The sequence below is a fragment of the Carassius auratus genome, unplaced genomic scaffold (assembly GCF_003368295.1).
Source record: "Carassius auratus strain Wakin unplaced genomic scaffold, ASM336829v1 scaf_tig00215982, whole genome shotgun sequence".
NCBI classification, from domain to species: domain Eukaryota; kingdom Metazoa; phylum Chordata; class Actinopteri; order Cypriniformes; family Cyprinidae; genus Carassius; species Carassius auratus.
The window spans coordinates 157,737-178,352 of record NW_020528345.1 but is presented as its reverse complement, the minus strand read 5'-3'; the positions used below and the strand labels follow the sequence as shown (position 1 = coordinate 178,352).

The window sequence follows — 20,616 nt, the reverse complement described above, 5'->3', positions numbered from 1 at the left end:
ATCCTTTAATTTCTTGTGTGAGACATTTCAGTTTTTGAAAATATCAATAAAAGCTACTAAGAATTGAAAGAGATTTGCCGTAAATAGAGAATCACATCAGTCCGACTCTCACTCGCTTCAACTCAGAGCAATGATGACAAAAAAGCTGATTATTACTCTTTTCTTCACAGCACACGATTTTGGTGAGAACATCTTTCATTTACTCTTATTTATTTGAGTTACTTAATATCTGATTGTTAATTCATGTCTGATCCTTTCCAGTGAGCTGGGGACAGTACAGCGTTGATCAGCCTTTAAGAGAAAAGACTTCAGCTGAGGGAAATCAAGTAATTCTATTGTGTACATTCTCATGAGTGCTGCAAATGCTTATCTCAGATGCCTAACCTGATTTTACCAAGTGAGACATGTTCCTGGGACAACATCGTTGTTGACCCTGGAACAACATTGTGATTAACCAATCAGATTTGAAGAACCAGTTTATAGATTTTGTGAAGTTTATGCTTAAAATCAGTGTTTGGTGCTTGTACATCAGTGTCATTCATCTATCATTTCCTCTGATTTTAGGGATTACTCATGGTTAAGGTTAGGTTTAGGTGTAGGGATATGGTTAAGAATATATTTTTGGAGTAAAATGTTGTTCCAGGGTCAACAAAATATGTTGACCTAGGAACACATCGGACTTGGTAAAATCAGGACGTGCATCTCAGATCGCCGACATTCATTCTGAGTGACTTTTCCATTGAGCCTGAATTTAAAAAGAGATTTCACATAAAACTGGACTCCACATTAGGAACAGTTCCTCAATCCAGAATCGGGGTTGGGGTAACGCATTACAAGTAATGTAATCGGATTACTTTTTTCAAGTAACTAGCAAAGTAACACATTACTTTTTAATTTACAAGAAAATACTTTTACTTTTCAAAAAAGTAACGCCAGATACTTTGTTTTTCCATTTATTTAAAAGTTTACTGAACTTTTACTTTATTGCATTAAGCAAAGTGAGACATGTTATAGTACTTGTATATCATTGCTCTTTTGTTGATTTTGATTGCTTCCATTGTCCTCATTTGCAAGTTGCTTTGGATAAAAGCGTCTGCTAAATGACTAAATTTAATGACAAGTCTCCAGTCCCCATATTGGGAGAAATCAGAAGCACAGAGGCATTGTGTGCACTGTGTGAACATAATGTAGTTCTACTTCTACACTAAAGGTGAATGTGCATTAATTCAACCCATTTGAAAAAAAAAAACAGATTTAGTATTCATCAAAATGAATTAAAACTCAGAATAAGATGAAAACCTGCAATAATTAAATATGTTAACATTTATCAGATGCTTTTATCCAAAGCAACTTACAGTGCATTAATTTATGAATATTTATTTATATTTAAATACATTTATTTATTTTAATATTTTTTACCAGTAGTGTGTGTTTCCTGGGAAATTAACCCATGACCTTTTGTGCTGCTAACTACCACTGAGCCACAGGAACACAAATGTATCTAATCCCATTTTATTAGCTAATGTCGTTGCTGCTGACCTTTAATGGTCCAGTTCAACCATATGTCATACAAAAACCTGAAGCTCTTTTCACTTTGAAATTATCTAGTGAAACCACAATCAAAACCAAAATCTATCAAGCCCCCAATGTAATAAAATATGTAACCTTGTCGTTACAACAATTCATCAAGTTTTACATAATCACTGGTAAGCTACATTTACCTGCAGAATTGAAGATATTACAAACTTATTTTCAGCAAATGCAGAACCACATGAATTTAACAACATGTTGCCATACCCTCGTAATTAAATGGTGTAAATAAATAAGTAATTTCTGTCATAAAAACCAAAAAATAACATTCTAGAGAGTTTTTTTAAAATAAAATTAACCTCTCTCTCTCTCTCTCTCTCTCTCTCTCTCCCTCTCTCTGTATTGTGTTATATGTGTTTAACCTCTGCAAAAGAATGACTAACATTGTAATATAATAATCCAATTACAATAAAAGAATAAACAACTTAGAGAAATTAATGCATATGTTAATATGGAAGTGGGATCCACATGCAACCTGCTTTAAAGAAATCAAGAAACCATAAATAAAAAATACAATAGCCAGAAAGTTAAAATGACAAGCAATTATTTTAAATATAAAAATGCATATGGTTATAGCTTGCAAATGTAAACCGTAAAAGTCTTTTCTAATTATAAATATGATTATGATGTTGATGACCTCTACAGAGGAAGCTCCTCCTATAAAGTGTTTGAGGTCTACTGCATCACAAAGAAGCAAAAGCAAGAAGAGACTCTTGACTTCTCAGTTCATTTTTATGACTTCTCTGATTTCAGCTGGAAAGCACAACAGATATAATGAAACAGTGGCAAAGCGTGGTAATCATTCTATTCATATATTTGTGGGGTAAGTAGCACTAATAAATATGTGTAGACTCATTTTAATTTTTAATATTGGAAATCCCTGTGTGTGAGTTTGTGTTTTTATTTCATTAGAAAATAAACTTACTTTAAAAAAAAATCTATTTTAGGATGTGATTCTCTGGACATTGTTGAACAGAAAACAAGAGTTCAAACTGCTTTTGAAGGTGAAACTGTAACAATCAACTGCAAATATTCAACCACCGATTCATTTCCATATCTGTTCTGGTACCAGCAAGAAATAAAAGGATACCCTAGATATATGCTGAAGAAATTTCCTGGATCTGGTGAAGTTGAAAAACAATTTGAAGAGCGATTTGATGCCAATCTCATCACCTCTACAACATCAGTTCCTCTGACAATCAAGAATCTGGGAGTGTCTGACTCTGCTGTGTACTACTGTGCTCTGAGGCCCACAGTGACTGAAACACACACAACACTCATACAAAAACCCTAAATTAAATAATCATTTTTTTAGAACTAGAAAAAAAAAAAAAAAAAAAAAAAAAAATAATATATATATATATATATATATATATATATATATATATATATATATATATATATATATATATATATATATATATATATATATATATATATATATAATTAGAATTCCAACAATTCCACTTTATATCATAAATCAATTTACCTAATGTTTTTAAATTTGACATTAGCCTAATATAAATTATATTTAAAAAGGTAATTTTCATGTCAAAACAACACACTGTGACAAATATTCATTTAAAACACATGTTGAGTGTACTGGGTTATCACTAGAAATAAATTTAATATGATATGAGCAGAAACACAGCTCTTATTTCAATGGTTTATACACGGTTTAATATTCCCCTTTTGATGAAATAACCTACTGGGGACCAGAAGAGGGCGATATACTGTCAGCATTCATACATCAGCACTTTAAGTTGGCATTGACAGAACACTATTAAGTAAATGAGTTTTACATGAGGCACATTAACACCTCCTTATTTACTGAAAAAAAATATATATATAAAACTTTGTGATCAAAAACAAATATCCGTGATATTTACTAGGATTGTTATATATTTGAACTCAAATGCTGATCATCAAGAAGTACAAAGAAGTTCTCATTCAGTGCAGTTACAAGGAGGAGCCTGTGGAGGTTTGAATAAAAGCAAAATGATCATTTAAACTTCTCAAGGTGCAAACATGATGATACCTTATGCTCTTCTTCTGCTGTTGTTCATAAAAAGTGAGTGCAATTTACTTATGACTCTTAGACATTTGTACAAATAATGCAGTTTACATATTTTTAGACTGACTTTGTTAAAATGCTAAAATGATACAAATTCAGTTTGATGAAATATATTATGTTTTGCATTTTCCAGGTGACACATTGGCACAGTCAATAACACCACAGGAAAACAAGACACTTGCAACTGTGGGGCAAAAAGTCACCCTGTCCTGCAAATATGAAGGAAGTATAAATAACCTGCACTGGTATCGCCAATATCCCAGATCCAAACCAGAGTTCCTGGCTTGGATTTACCCACAAGGTACTACAAGTGACCCACTTCCTCCCCGAATTATACCAAGAGTGGACAAAAATCTTGTGAGTCTGGAGATCTCTGATGCTGAAGTAACAGATTCTGCTCTGTACTACTGCGCACTGACGCCCACAATGACAGGAAACTCAACTACAGTGTACAAAAACCTCCTGAACAATAAAACATGTCTCTGTGAATTCTTGAAATCAGTCCCAACTTATGAATGTGAAATAATTTCAGTGCTGCTTACCTTTTAATTTACACATATTTATAACACTACAGTCAAATAACACTACATTAAACAATTACAGATTTATAATAATGAAAAAAATAAAAATAAAACCTACAGTATAAACCAAATGCTGCTATTTTCACTTGCCATATACTGTACTTACCATATACTTTCCAGGACTTTATGACAATGGTCACAGCGTAAGTTTTATTATTTTATGTCAATCTTGGGAAGATAAAGCACGGTGCTGACATTTTTCCCACTACTAGAACATGTTGAGCTGGAGATTCACTACTAAACCCAACAAAGAAAAACCATGTGGATCTGGAGATCACCTCAGCTAAAGTAACAGAGTCTGCTTTGTACCACTGTGCCATGGAGCCAACAGCGAGAAGAAACACAAGAACAAAAAACCTGCCACATCTGAGAACACAAATCTGTTTATAGGAGGACATTTATAAGAGAATATTAAATATCTATTAAAATAAGAAGTTACAGTACTACACACTATAAACTTGAAGCATTGAGCACGTATGGATTATTTATTTATATATGTGTGACCCTGGACCACAAAACCAGTCTTAAGCTGCTAGGGTATATTTTTAGAAATAGTCAGAAAAAATATATATATATAATGCCAAATTTCATTAGGATATTAAGTAAAGATCATGTTCCATGTGATAATTTGTACATTTCCTACTGTAAATGTATCAAAACGTAGTTTTTGATTGGTAATATGCATTCCTAAAAATTAATTTGGACAACTGTAAAAGATTTTCTCAGTATTTAGCTTTTTTTGCTACCTCAGATTACAGATTTTCAAGTAGTTGTATCTCGGCCAAATATTGTCAGATCCTAACAAATCACACATCAAATGAAAGCTTATTTCTTCCGCCTTCAGCTTTTGACAGGGATTCGCCACCCCACTCGCCGCAGTATGAGGAGCTCTTGGAGGTGGTTACTCGCGCGGTGGCCAAGTTAAACATCGATTGGCCCGCCGAGAAAACAACTGAACCGCAGAGAAGCAAGCTCGACGAACATTTCCTGCACGCGACTCAGCCACCTCCCAGCCGGGGACTGCCATTTTTTCCCGACCTGCACGAAGAGATCTCCAGGTCGTGGAAACATCCATTTTGGGCCCGACTCTACATCCCCTCGTCAGACTACTATGGGAACGTAGTGGGGATGGGAGAGCATGTTTATAGAGCGATGCCCTGGGTGGAACAGACGCTCACGAGCTATCTGTCCCCTGGCGCGGCGTCGTCTCTAAAGGTCCCGGCATTGCCCTCAAAGCCACTCAGAGCAACATCGGCTTTGGTGGGCAAAGGGTATGCGGCTGCAGGTCTGGCTGGTGCATGTCTGCACACCATGGCGGTGTTACAGGCGTACCAAGCCGACCTGCTTAAGGAGCTAGATGAGGGAGAGGAGATCAAGTCCCACGACATCTCGGAGCTAAGAAGGACCGCTGATCTCTCCCTCCGCGCCACCAAGGAGACCGCCCGAGCGATTGGGCGGTCCATGGCAGCTATGGTGGCCGCGGAGAGGCACTTATGGTTGACCCTGTCTGATATGAAAGAACAGGACAGGGTCTGCCACATGGATGCCCCGATTCAGCCGACTGGCCTGTTCGGCGACGCAGTCAATTCTGTTGTCGACAGGTTTCAGGAGGCCCGCAAACAGGCGGCGGCGTTCCATAAGTTCCTCCCTCATCGCTCCCTTGGGGCATCTGGGCAGGAGATGCCCCAGCCGCACCCTAGCTCCTCGTACCGCGAGGCCCAAAAACAGAGCTTAGAACTTAGAATTAATCTTAAACAATAATGGACAGAAATATTTTTTCACGTAGCAATAATGAGCCAGGCCAGAAGAAAAACTATTCCTTCAAAATAAAGCTTCTTTTTTGTCTTGAAGTGTCAAAAGAGGAGGGATTTATATCTGACATGATCTAATTCTGTCTGACAGAGACTGTTGTTGAAATGATTCAGTCTGACTCTTCTCAGAGTGAACACTTGTACAATGAATCTTCTTTCAGTTATTCTGTTTTGTGCCTCAACTGGTATGTATATTTATTTTGCTGATTATTTGGTTGATAATTAAAAGAAGAAAATAATAAACAAATTTTCCTCTTCTTTTTCAGCTGCCATCTTTTGAAATGTCATAAAACCATACAAAACCAAAGTTTTTAGTGAGGAGGGTTCAAGTGTAACATTATCCTGTAGTTTTTCTGACTATGGACGTACAGATTATCTTCACTGGTATCGTCAGTATGGAAGATCAAAACCTGAATTTCTTGTACTCACCTACAGTAGTGCAAAAGGAGCTAAAGAGTCTGATGTAGATCCAAGATTCACTGTTAACATTACAGAAAGGGAACGTGTGGATCTGATCATCTCTGATCATCTCTGATCATCTGATCATCTGCAGCCCACAGTGACAGGAAACACATCAGCTCTATACAAAAACCTGTTACAATGAGAGATGAAAGACAAACACAAGAAAAATAAACTGTGACTGGCAATTATGAACCAATGGTAAAAAAAACAACAACAAAAAAAAAAACAGGTAAAAAATCAAAAGGTACACACAGATCCCTATGAAGTATGAAGCTGGTCTTTAACACCTATAATTCAGTCCACTGTCAAACAATAAATCATATACCCCATTTGCAATAAAGAGTGCAGGTTGATGTATGCCACAGGATGGCAGTGTCCTATATAAGAGAAATATAGTCATACTACAAAATTGTTAAACGTAGTGCAAACTATATTGAAAATATACTTACACAGCAGGAAATATATAAATCACGAAACCACATATTTTCTGGTATCTTAATGTGCTTTTTGAAGAAATACTACATTGCACTCTGTGCTCCATCATCACATTATCATGTTTTGTGCAGTGAGGAAGCTGAACTCCATCAAAAAATGGTTTAATTAACATGCTTCTGGTTTGTTTTTGATGTAGAATAAACCTCCATGTAAAACCTTTTATATACAATGTTCTCTAAATCTCTAATAAAATAGTGTAGTTATCTAACACCATTAAATTACAGTCATAAACAGCAGCAGGAAGTTCAGAGAGGAGGAAGTTCCTGTGAGTGTCTGTGACTGATCTGCAGTGACTTACAGCTCAGAGCGCTGAGAGCCTCAACAGAGAACTGAACTGATCTGATTGAACATGGACAGATGCTTCATACTGATTCTCATTGTGGGAACAGGTACCTTATTTATGGATAAATAAGGTACTTCGTACCGCGAGGCCCAAAAACAGAGCGTCGCCTCTCGTGCTCCTCCACGTCGGGAATGAGAGTCTCGACGACGCTCTCGGCCGAGAACTTCCATGCCCAAACAAGATCTCAGGGCAGTTATCGAAGCTAAGAAGTCCTCGGCCGAAAAACCCTGATGCCAAGAGCAGTATGTAACCACAAGAGGGTGCTATGCAGTATAGCACATGAATAGTACTCAAATAACATAATTGTCTATGAAACAGATCTGGTCTGTTCTGCTCTCAAAGAGCTCTTTGGAAGAGGTGGGGTTTAAACACTGATATCTGATGTGATCTTCTTTAACTTCGTGTCTGTTAGAGAGAGAATAAGAAACACACAATGAGTCTCTATTCTGTCATTCTGCTTTCTGCCTTTGCACGTAAGTATTGAATTGTTTTGAATCTAAATACTCAAAATGGAGCCATAATGGCTATTTTCTGCTCAAAATTAAGTATAAATGTTTTTCTTTTTGTTGTATGTTGCGTTCTATACTGAACATCTAAATTGAATAATTTAATTTTAACACCAGAAATCTTTACAAGAGATTTGATCTACTTTCACAGATGCAGCTTATGGAAATGAAATCAATCCAACCAAAACAGAGGTCTTTGCTTATGAGGGTTCAAATGTTACATTATCCTGCAGTTATTCATCTGCATTTAATCTTCACTGGTACCGTCAGTATCCTGGATCAGCTCCTGAGTTCATTGTGCTCATCTCAGACGGTTCAAAACAAACTAAGGATTCCTATGTAGATTCTAGATTCACAACCAAAGTCACTAAAGTCAGTAAAGAAAATCTTGTGCATCTGGAGATCTCCTCTGCATCTATAACAGACTCTGCTCTGTACTACTGCGCTCTGGAGCCCACAGTCACAGGAAACACAAGAACACTGCACAAAAACCTGACACATACCCAACACCCATATCTGCTGTTTACACTAGAGAACACCCCTCGATTCAACAAAAAACAGTATGCACGAATGGTCATTCACAGAATAAAAAGATATAGGATGACACACAAAGATAATTCAAGTATTCATAACGTTTTATTAAAGCAACTATGTTTAAAGAAGTGATTAAATCATATTTAGATGCATTTGGATTTTGTCCGATTGTGAAACGTGTGAGGTTTATATCTTAGGGGTAGTGTGTTGAACAGAGACTAAGTCGTACGATAATGATACCCCTTTTAGTTATTCTAAACAAATGTCCAAGAGTATATCAGCGAGTAAATAGCTCTATAACATAAAGAGGGATAAATATAGTGGGGATAAAGCATTTGTTCAAAAATCCTTCTTGATAAAGAATTTTTCAAGGTTTACAAAATAATATCAGGTTAGCAAATTCAAACTTCAACCACAGTGTCATGAGCCTCAAATCATCCCAACAAACAAGCTTTTCAGTGAGCATTTAACTAATACATTAGCATACACTGAGGATCTGACCTGAATCTGCAATTCAAAATCGAATTTAAATCTGGGAGTATTAACACTTTCTAACATTCATGTTAATTTTATTAGTTCATTAATAATAATTCATGTTTGTGCTTTTCTTAAGACAAGGAGTCTATTTATAGCAAAGAGTCTATTTATATAGCACATTTTGTACACAATGGTAATTCAAAAGTGTTTTACATAAAAGAAAGTAAAATAATCATGAAGAACAAAAATAAAACAAGCAATTTTAAAACTTTGGAAATGATTTAAAATTTGACTTATTTAAAATGAATTTAAAACAAGTAGAAATAGAAAATGATTTTACCTAAAATACAGTGAATATGTAAAATACAGTGCAATCAGTTCGGACATCGCACAGTGCTTATTCAACAAATGCACAGCTAAACAGATGGGTTTTGAGTCTAGATTTAAATGTGACTAGTGTTTTAGCACATCTGATCTCTTCTGGAAGCTGATTCCAGCTGCGGGCGATAAATAAATAAAGGAGGACTCCCCTTGTTTTGTGTGAACCCTTGGTATTTCAAACTGACTCGATCCTAATGACCTGAGTGCTCTGTTAGTTTTATATTCAGTGAACATATCTGGATTGTATTTTGGTCCTAGGTCATTGAGTGACGAGTAAAAGTACTTTGAAATCAATCCTGAATGTAACTGGAAGCCAGTGTAAGGAAGGACCTGAGGACTGGTGTGATATGCTCAGATTTATGTGTTAAATAAATAAATATATACTCTATTTATAATTCCTTGAAGATAAAGCTTTCTTCTAAGAAATGGCAGAACAAAAACATGAGAAGCGGCAGACAGCATCATCACACAGAAAGCAGGAAGTTTGAGTGTGTTTGAGAGTGAAACTGCAGAGACTCACAGTAACACAGATCTACAGCTCAGAGCACAGACAACATTAACACACACCTGATCTGACCTAGTCAACATGGAAAAACACCTGCTTTTGATTTTTATTATGACTTCAGGTATAATATGACCTGAAATCATAATTAATATTTTATTAATTACAGTAGTAGACACATGTAAATGGAATAGTCTTGTTACTTGACTCACAAATCATTTTGTACATTTGTTTTAGGTGTGATGACTGCAGACCAGATTAGACCGAATCAAGAAATTAGTGTCATAAAGGAAGATGAGACTGTGGCCCTCAGCTGCTCATATGATTCTACCATCAGTTATGTTTACTGGTACAGACGGTATCCTAATGGAGAGCTTCATTATTTAATATACAAGCTTACATGGTCAAGTAGTGGAGGTGGGAGCCCTGTGGATTCTCGCTTTGAGTCGACTACATCACGAACATCCACTGAACTCACTATTACTGGAGTAACTCTGTCAGATTCAGCTCTCTATTATTGTGCTCTAAGAGTCAGAGCCCAGTGATACAAAGTCTATGTGAAGCCGTACAAAAACTCAAATTCTTTTTCCCCTTTGATGTCAAGCCAAATCGAACCCACAATCTAAAATTCACACTACTGAATTATATTTGTAAAAGCCACCTGTGTGTGATAAAAGGTAATGAAAAGGAAACACAATGTTTCCTGGATTACATACACTGAATTCACCACCAGGGGGAAGCAATCCTTTAATTTCTTGCGTGAGACTGTTCAGTTTTTGAAAATATCAATAAAAGCTACTAAGAATTGAAAGAGATTTACCATAAATAGAGAATCACATCAGTCCGACTCTCACTCGCTTCAACTCAGAGCAATGATGACAAAAAAGCTGATTATTACTCTTTTCTTCACAGCACACGATTTTGGTGAGAACATCTTTACTCTTATTTATTTGAGTTACTTAATATCTGATTGTTAATTCATGTCTGATCCTTTCCAGTGTGCTGGGGACAGTACAGCGTTGATCAGCCTTTAAGAGAAAAGCTGAGGAAAATCAGCCTTTACTTCAGCTGAGGAAAATCAAGCAATTCTATTGTGTACATTCTCATGTACTGCAAATGCTTATCTCAGATCGCCGACATTCATTCTGAGTGACTTTTCCATTGAGCCTGAATTTAAAAAGAGATTTTGCATTAAAACTGGACTCCACATTAGGAACAGTTCCTCTGTCAATCCAGAATCGGGGTTGGGGTAACGCATTACAAGTAATGTAATCGGATTACTTTTTTCAAGTAACTAGCAAAGTAACACATTACTTTTTAATTTACAAGAAAATACTTTTACTTTTCAAAAAAGTAACGCCAGATACTTTGTTTTTCCATTTATTGACTGACAAGTTTACTGAACTTTTACTTTATTGCATTAAGCAAAGTGAGACATGTTATAGTACTTGTATATCATTGCTCTTTTGTTGATTTTGATTGCTTCCATTGTCCTCATTTGTAAGTTGCTTTGGATAAAAGCGTCTGCTTAATGACTAAATTTAATGACAAGTCTCCAGTCCCCATATTGGGAGAAATCAGAAGCACAGAGGGATTGTGTGCACTGTGTGAACATAATGTAGTTCTACACTAAAGGTGAATGTGCATTAATTCAACCCATTTGAAAAAAAAAAAAAAACAGATTTAGTATTCATCAAAATGAATTAAAACTCAGAATAAGATGAAAACCTGCAATAATTAAATATGTTAACATTTATCAGATGCTTTTATCCAAAGCAACTTACAGTGCATTAATTTATGAATATTTATTTATATTTAAATACATTTATTTATTTTAATATTTTTTACCAGTAGTGTGTGTTTCCTGGGAAATTAACCCATGACCTTTTGTGCTGCTAACTACCACTGAGCCACAGGAACACAAATGTATCTAATCCCATTTTATTAGCTAATGTCGTTGCTGCTGACCTTTAATGGTCCAGTTCAACCATATGTCATACAAAAACCTGAAGCTCTTTTCACTTTGAAATTATCTAGTGAAACCACAATCAAAACCAAAATCTATCAAGCCCCCAATGTAATAAAATATGTAACCTTGTCGTTACAACAATTCATCAAGTTTTACATAATCACTGGTAAGCTACATTTACCTGCAGAATTGAAGATATTACAAACTTATTTTCAGCAAATGCAGAACCACATGAATTTAACAACATGTTGCCATACCCTCGTAATTAAATGGTGTAAATAAATAAGTAATTTCTGTCATAAAAACCAAAAAATAACATTCTAGAGAGTTTTTTTTAAATAAAATTAACCTCTCTCTCTCTCTCTCTCTCTCTCTCTCTCTGTATTGTGTTATATGTGTTTAACCTCTGCAAAAGAATGACTAACATTGTAATATAATAATCCAATTACAATAAAAGAATAAACAACTTAGAGAAATTAATGCAGATGTTAATATGGAAGTGGGATCCACATGCAACCTGCTTTAAAGAAATCAAGAAACCATAAATAAAAAATACAATAGCCAGAAAGTTAAAATGACAAGCAATTATTTTAAATATAAAAATGCATATGGTTATAGCTTGCAAATGTAAACCGTAAAAGTATTTTCTAATTATAAATATGATTATGATGATGATGACCTCTACAGAGGAAGCTCCTCCTATAAAGTGTTTGAGGTCTACTGCATCACAAAGAAGCAAAAGCAAGAAGAGACTCTTAACTTCTTAGTTCATTTTTATGACTTCTCTGATTTCAGTTGAAAAGCACAACAGATATAATGAAACAGTGGCAAAGCGTGGTAATCATTATATTCATATATTTGTGGGGTAAGTAGCACTAATAAATATGTGTAGTTTTAGACTAATTTTGGAAATCCCTGTGTGTGAGTTTGCGTTTTTATTTCATAAGAAAATATTCTTACTTTTAAAAAAAATTCTATTTTAGGATGTGATTCTCTGGACAGTGTTGAACAGAAAACAAGAGTTCAAACTGCTTTTGAAGGTGAAACTGTAACAATCAACTGCAAATATTCAACCACCGATTCATTTCCATATCTGTTCTGGTACCAGCAAGAAATAAAAGGATACCCTAGATATATGCTGAAGAAATTTCCTGGATCTGGTGAAGTTGAAAAACAATTTGAAGAGCGATTTGATGCCAATCTCATCACCTCTACAACATCAGTTCCTCTGACGATCAAGAATCTGCGAGTGTCTGACTCTGCTGTGTACTACTGTGCTCTGAGGCCCACAGTGACGGAAACACACACAACACTCACACAAAAACCCTAAATTAAATAATCATTTTTAGAACTACAATTCCAACAATTCCAGTTTATATCATAAATGAATTTACCTAATGTTTTTACATTTGTCATTAGCCTAATATAAATTATAATTAAACAGGTAATTTTCATGTCAAAACAACACACTGTGACAAATATTCATTTAAAACACATGTTGAGTGTACTGGGTTATCAACAGAAATACATTTAATATGATATGAGCAGAAACACAGCTCTTATTTCAATGGTTTATACACGGTTTAATATTCCCCTTTTCATGAAATAACCTACTGGGACCAGAAGAGGGCGATATACTGTCAGCATTCATGCATCAGCTCTTTAAGTTGGCATTGACAGAAAACTATTAAGTAAATGAGTGTTACATGTGGCACATAAATACTATTATATATACAAAATATTATTAAATATATAAAACCTTGTGATCAAAAACAAATATCTGTGATATTTACTAGGATTTTTTATATTTGAACTCAAATGTTGATCATCGAGAAGTCCAATTCATTTGCAGTTACAAGGAGGAGCCTGTGGAGAATTGAATAAAAGCAAAGTGATCATTTAAACTTCTCAAAGTGCAAACATGATGATACCTTATGCTCTTCTTCTGTTGTTGTTCATTAAAAGTGAGTGCAATTTACTTATGACTTTTAAATATTTGTACAAATAATGGAGTTTACATATTTTTAGACAAATGCTAAAATGATACAAATTCAGTTTGATGAAATATATTATGTTTTGCATTTTCCAGGTGACACATTGGCACAGTCAATAACACCACAGGAAAACAAGACACTTGCAACTGTGGGGCAAAAAGTCACCCTGTCCTGCAAATATGAAGGAAGTATAAATAACCTGCACTGGTATCGCCAATATCCCAGATCCAAACCAGAGTTCCTGGCTTGGATTTACCCACAAGGTACTACAAGTGACCCACTTCCTCCCCGAATTATACCAAGAGTGGACAAAAATCTTGTGAGTCTGGAGATCTCTGATGCTGAAGTAACAGATTCTGCTCTGTACTACTGCGCCCTGACGCCCACAATGACAGGAAACTCAACTACAGTGTACAAAAACCTCCTGAACAATAAAACATGTCTCTGTGAATTCTTGAAATCAGTCCCAACTTATGAATGTGAAATAATTTCAGTGCTGCTTACCTTTTAATTTACACATATTTATAACACTACAGTCAAATAACACTACATTAAACAATTACAGATTTATAATAATGAAAAAAAAAAAAAAACCTACAGTATAAACCAAATGCTGCTATTTTCACTTGTCATATACTGTACTTACCATATACTTTCCAGGACTTTATGACAATGGTCACAGCGTAAGTTTTATTATTTTATGTCAATCTTGGGAAGATAAAGCACGGTGCTGACATTTTTCCCACTACTAGAACATGTTGAGCTGGAGATTCACTACTAAACCCAACAAAGAAAAACCATAAGAGTCTGGAGATCACCTAAATCAGCTAAAATCACCTAAAATAACAGACTCTGCTTTGTACCACTGTGCCATGGAGCCAACAGTGAGAAGAAACACAAGAACAAAAAACCTGCCACATCTGAGAACACAAATCTGTTTATAGGAGGACATTTATAAGAGAATATTAAATATCTATTAAAATAAGAATTTACAGTACTACACACTATAAACTTGAAGTGTTGAGCACGTGTGGATTATTTATTTATATATATGTGACCCTGGACCACAAAACCAAGCCACTGGGGTATATTTTTAGAAATAGCCAAAACAATAATAATAATAATAATAATAATAATTTTGGATTTTTCTTTAATGCCAGAAATCATTAGGATATTAAGTAAAGTTCATGTTCCATATATATAATTTGTATATTTCCTACAGTAAATGTATCAAAACTTAATTTTTGATTAGTAATATGCATTCCTAAGAATTAATTTGGACAACTGTTTTCTAAGCTTTTTTTGCTCCCTCAGATTACAGATTTTCAAATAGTTGTATCTCAGCCAAATATTGTCAGATCCTAACAAACCATACATCAAAGGAAAGCTTATTTCTTCAGCCTTCAGCTGATTACAATTCAATTTAAATTTCAATGTACATTCAAGACTGGTTTTGTGATCCAGGGTCACATATTCTTTCATTAAAATGTATTGATTATTCATATTACTTAGTGAAATATAGTACATTAAAAATAACATGCAAAAAATAGAAAATTTGTTCAAATTGTTTTGCAGTACAAAAGCTTTAAATTATTCAAATGGAATAAAAAAAATAATAATCTGTTTTATGCAGGCTGAATATGTCACTGATCACACCTACAACTTCTTTGTACAACAGACCAAATATCTTGCACAATTATATATATATATATATATATATATATATATATATATATATATATATATATATATATATATATATATATATATATATATAAACAACCCCTATATCAACACGTTTGATTATACTGCATTTGAAATGGTATATTCTCTGTCGGTGTAAGGACAGAATATAATACTGAGCTGCTATAAAGCAAAAAAATGTGAGGTTTTACTGAATTATTTTGCTATTCACATTGCCAATGAATGAAATAACACAACTCTGACTCTGAATATTGTACAAGTATTTGTAACAACTTTAAAAAAGACCCTTTACACTCTTTATAAAAGGCATAAAAGTAAATGTAGTCAGTTTTAATGTTTCATTAGTTTCTTGTGAATACAGCATCAAATTCATCTGTTTATTCAGCAAATTCCGCCTTTTTTAGATTAAGGTGATCAATAAAATAAATAAAAATAAAAGTCAAAAAAGGAAAAATGTCAACCTTTTCTGCTGTTGCTTTTTGTTTTAATGGAAGTTATGCAATTGCACATCCTGACCACTTTGTGGCAGAATTGTATCCTATTATACATTCAAGCTCCTCCTATATGTGTTTAACCTTAGCAAACATAGTCTCACACAAAGTGAAATCTCAAGTCAGATTAGTTCATCATAATCATAAACTCAGACTGTTAATCATAATAATATTTCACTAATTCTGCCGTTTTTTTTTTACGCTTTATGTAAACTATGCTAATCTGGCTGAGGAATTTTCTTCTATTGGCTGCAGTTCTAGGTGAAGTAACTTGTCTTTACTCCTTATCTTTACATCAGAATATACTTGAAGACTAATTTATTTAAATTTTTATATTTCCTGACAGAGTGCAATACACAAGATTCGGTTAATCAGCCAAAAAGAGTTCAATCTGCGTCTGAAGATGAGATGGTTAAACTTCACTGCACTTACAGTACCAGTGACCAATACCCTTCTTTATACTGGTACCAACATAAAACCAATGGATTCCCAGTTTACATGCTCCGTAAACTCTCGACTGGATCAAGCAGCAGTGAAAAAGAATTTGAGAAAAGATTTCATGCTGAACTCAACAAATCCTCAGTTTCTCTGTCAATCCAGGACGTGCGTGTGTCTGACTCTGCTGTTTATTACTGTGCTCTGCAGCCCACAGTGACTGAAACACATAAACATCCTGACAAGAACTAAGAGCTCTGAGATGTGCAGTTATTGACATGAGCAACATTTCCCTGAATGTGCATGTTCTATGTGATATATTTTGCTAAATAAATCAACTGAAATTAATTTTACTGTTCTTGGAAAGCATCACGGTGACATCTGTAAACATACTGTATTTATAATGGCATACCACAATATATAGCTATGAAGTGCTGCTCAAAGTTAATGCAAAAATGTATTACTATGTTTGTTATGATATTCATAATGTAGATGAAACTTCCACTTTCCACAAAGGCATCTTGTCCAATTGTTACAGAATAAAACACTCAGTGTTAGGAGCAGATTCACACTGATGCTGACAGTGTCAGATGATAATGAGTGAAATTATTATTATGAATTATTAGTTATTGAACAACTATTTTTGGTATCTCCATCTCTACGCAAACATTTTGCTTATTACCTGGATAATAACCCATCTTTGCATGGGTAAGTGATCATTTCAGTATGTCAGTTCAGATAAATACATTTAAAGAAGTCATTGTGACACTGATAGATTCTGATGGTTTAAACACTTTATTGGTTGATTAACTGAAGCCCTTTTTCCTTTTCACAGAAACTTCTTCAGCTGATACAATACAACCATTTACTTTAGAAAAACATGTTTTTGAGGTTGAAAATGTGACCTTCTCCTGTAACTTCAGTACCAGTTGTGTCAACACTCTAGTATCTCAGGAAAAAAATCCTGCCTTTTTACTTCTTCTCACTGAATATTCAATCAAATCTGAGCCTGAACTTCGCCTGTGTTCAAAAGCTACAAAATAAATCAAATGTGTGGATCTGAAGATCTTCTCTGCTACAGCATCAGACTCTGCTCTGTTCTTCTGTGCCCTGCAGCTCACAGAGTCTCAAGTGATCGGAGTGAAATCTGGAAGCGATGAGAGATAAATATGCTAATCTGGGTTGTTGTAACATTTTATGAAGCAACTTTGTTAAAAAAGGTAACAGTAACAAAATGATATTGAGGTGTTTGCCCTTTTTTATTTTGTGAGGAAGCAGGGGCTTGAAGCATAAGAGTATTTTGCTGAACCTGACAGATGTCATAAAATCATTCAAGCTCAGACTGTAAGCACACATACTGAACAATGATACTCCATTTAGTTATTCTGCTTTCTGCTTTAGCATGTAAGTACAATCATTTTAATGCATTACCTTTATTTTCAAAATGAAGTATGTTAATTAATAAATGATCATATGGTCTTATTTGGTGATATACAAGTGTCTTATATAATATTATTAGTCATATATTATTTACACCATCTGAGACTAAAAATAACATTTCAGTTTTCTTTGCAGGTGCCAGTAACGGAGATACTATTACACCAGACAAAACAGAGACATTTGCTGCTGATGGTTCAAATGTTACATTATCCTGCAGTTATTCATCTGCATGGTCTTTACTTTGGTACCGTCAGTATCCCAGCTCCTGAGTATCAGCTCCTGAGTTCCTTGTACTCATCTCACACAGTGCAAAACAAGCCGAGACTGGTGTAGATCACAGACTCACTACTAAAATCAGAAAAAAAGAAAAACAAAACTATGTGGACCTGGAGATCTCCTCTGCTACAGTATCAGACTCTGCTCTGTACTACTGTGCTCTGAGGCCCACAGTCACAGGAAACACAAGAACACTCTACAAAAACCTGACTGTAAAAGAAAACTATAGTCTTTAAAGATGTGGAGAAATGTAACTATTGTTTCTCTGATAAAGAGCCTGGATTTATAAATGAAACACAATACCATAATAGCTATAGAGAGCAGACAGATTCTTATGCTTTCTAATCGCTCTCATGGTACTTTGATATCAAACATGATTGGTCTGAGCAGCGCTGCTTCAGGTCAAACACAACACACATTATGTGTACATGTATTTGCATTGCTTTGACCATTATCTGTAGGTCAAACTACTTTTCAATCATTACCTTCATCAAGTATAAAAACAAGAAAACAAAGCTAAAACCTGGTTAGAGGTGCTGTGTTTTATTAGGGTTGGAGCTAAACTCAGCAGGACACCAGCCCCCCAGGACCGAGTATATGTCCCACCATACATCTGTGCATATTGAATAATAAATACAAATCCCTCTCTGCTAAAATATTTTTACAATAACATCCTGGAGAGGGCAGTATACACACACCCCTTAAAATCTTTTTTATAATTTCCTGCATCTGTTTAACCTCTTCTCCTTGCTATGAACGATCCTATTTCTAACAGAAACAAGCAACTGCATTATTTATTTAATTTTTTTCCCTCCTGTTTCTGTCACACATAAAAATGATAATCCCTATGTTTCTGAAGCTGTTCATGTTTGCATCAGTTTATCATGGTAATTATTTTAAACAGTTTTATAACCTTAAAAGAAAAGAAAAGAAAAGAAAAGAAAATGTTTACAGTTTATTATTATTTTTTGTTTGTTTTTTATGTCTTTACAGAGTGTCACGGAGAACACAGAGTTTTTCAGCCAGATAAAAACATAAGTAACGTTAAAATGAATATATAAAACCGCTTTATCACAACCAGAACTTTTCTGGTACATCCAGAGAGCAAATTACTTTCCTAAATACATGCTGAGAAGAAGCAAACAAGGAGGAGCAGATATAGTGTCATCAGATTCAGTTCCTCTGACGATCAAGAATCTGTGTGTGTCTGACTCTGCTGTGTACTACTGTGACTGAAACACACTCAACATTCACAAAAACAGAGCAAGTGCTCAATTATGTGACATGCAAATTTCCACGATGTCAACTTTTGTACCACAACCATAATAAAATCTAAAATGTAAGATTTTTTTACTATTTAAAAGAAAAAGTGCATTTCACCCACTCCTGGCTACATTTTAGTTTTACATAAACTACCGAAAAATTTTCTTCATAAACTTCTGTGAACCTGCATAAAAAATTAATTCACATTTATTAATCTAATTTAATGTTTGTAAAATATGTGCAGATGTGAAAAAAAAAAAAAAACAATGAAAGAGGAGGAGTTTATCACGTCTCTGAGGTGATCTTGTTACATTCTCTAGACTGTCACAAAGTTCAGTCCTGTTGTAGTGAAACACACATGTACAATGATTCTTCATTCAGTCATCCTACTTTTGGCCTTGACATGTAAGTGCTTTTGTGTATTTATTGCAAATATTTGCACTTCAAAAAATCTATAGATATAATATTTTGTCATCAATAATATCTCATGCTTAATTAACTTATTTATTTGAAAACTAATCAATTTCAAACAGTATTTGATTTTTTTTTCTTTTGCTCTTCTGCAGCTGTGAGTTTTGGAGCTGAAATCACACCAGACAGCACTGAGGAATCTGCTGCAGTGGGTTCAACTGTTACTTTATCCTGCAGTTATTCCTCTGCAAACTCACTTCAATGGTACCGTCAGTATCCCGGATCAGCTCCTCAGTTTCTTGTGCTCATAATAGAGGGTATAAAAGAGACTAAGACATCTGATGTAGATCCCAGGTTCTCTACTAAGCTCAGAAAAGAAAATCAATCCACAAAAGAGATCAGCCGTGTGGATCTGAAGATCTCCTCTGCTGCTGTATCAGACTCTGCTCTGTACTACTGTGCTCTGGAGCCCACAGTCACAGGAAACACAAGAACACTCTACAAAAACCTATACACAGATAAAGCTGTATTTCTTTCCATAAATATAGGTATATTATAAGTTCACGATGCATATTTTAACACTTAATACTATTATGAATGCTCTTTCTTTACACTTCCCTCTAGGATGCAAGTCACTGACTAAATGTTGATTCAAATACAGTTCAGCATGAATTTTTTTAATAACTATTTTACCACCAAAATAAACTTAAACTCCTAAATTCACTCTTTATGGATAAGCACATCTAAAGAGAGACATACTGCTGATAATCTGGTTATGATTTAAAGTCATATAGCTAAGTACTGTAATAAAGTGCTGCATAAGGAATAAATCGAGATCTGCATAAGGAATAAATCGAGATCATATTCTGTTTAATTA

At 34.6% G+C, this 20,616-nt stretch overlaps 3 gene segments (V, D, J or C); all 3 read left to right on the top strand.

Annotated features, from left to right (window-relative positions):
- Nucleotides 1-3,605: 3,605 nt before the first annotated feature.
- LOC113096576 (immunoglobulin kappa variable 1-6-like) lies at nt 3,606-6,591 on the top strand. The segment is given in 3 exon segments: nt 3,606-3,661; nt 3,798-4,113; nt 6,405-6,591. Coding segments are annotated over 3 exon segments (546 nt in total).
- Nucleotides 6,592-7,711: 1,120 nt separating this feature from the next.
- On the top strand, nt 7,712-8,618 carry LOC113096575 (T cell receptor alpha variable 3-like). The segment is given in 3 exon segments: nt 7,712-7,829; nt 8,014-8,422; nt 8,594-8,618. Coding segments are annotated over 3 exon segments (474 nt in total).
- Nucleotides 8,619-19,661: 11,043 nt separating this feature from the next.
- On the top strand, nt 19,662-20,202 carry LOC113096591 (immunoglobulin iota chain-like; the record flags this gene model as incomplete). The annotated part of the segment is given in 2 exon segments: nt 19,662-19,733; nt 19,895-20,202. Coding segments are annotated over 2 exon segments (348 nt in total), but the record flags the coding sequence as incomplete, so codon positions are not given.
- Nucleotides 20,203-20,616: the final 414 nt, after the last annotated feature.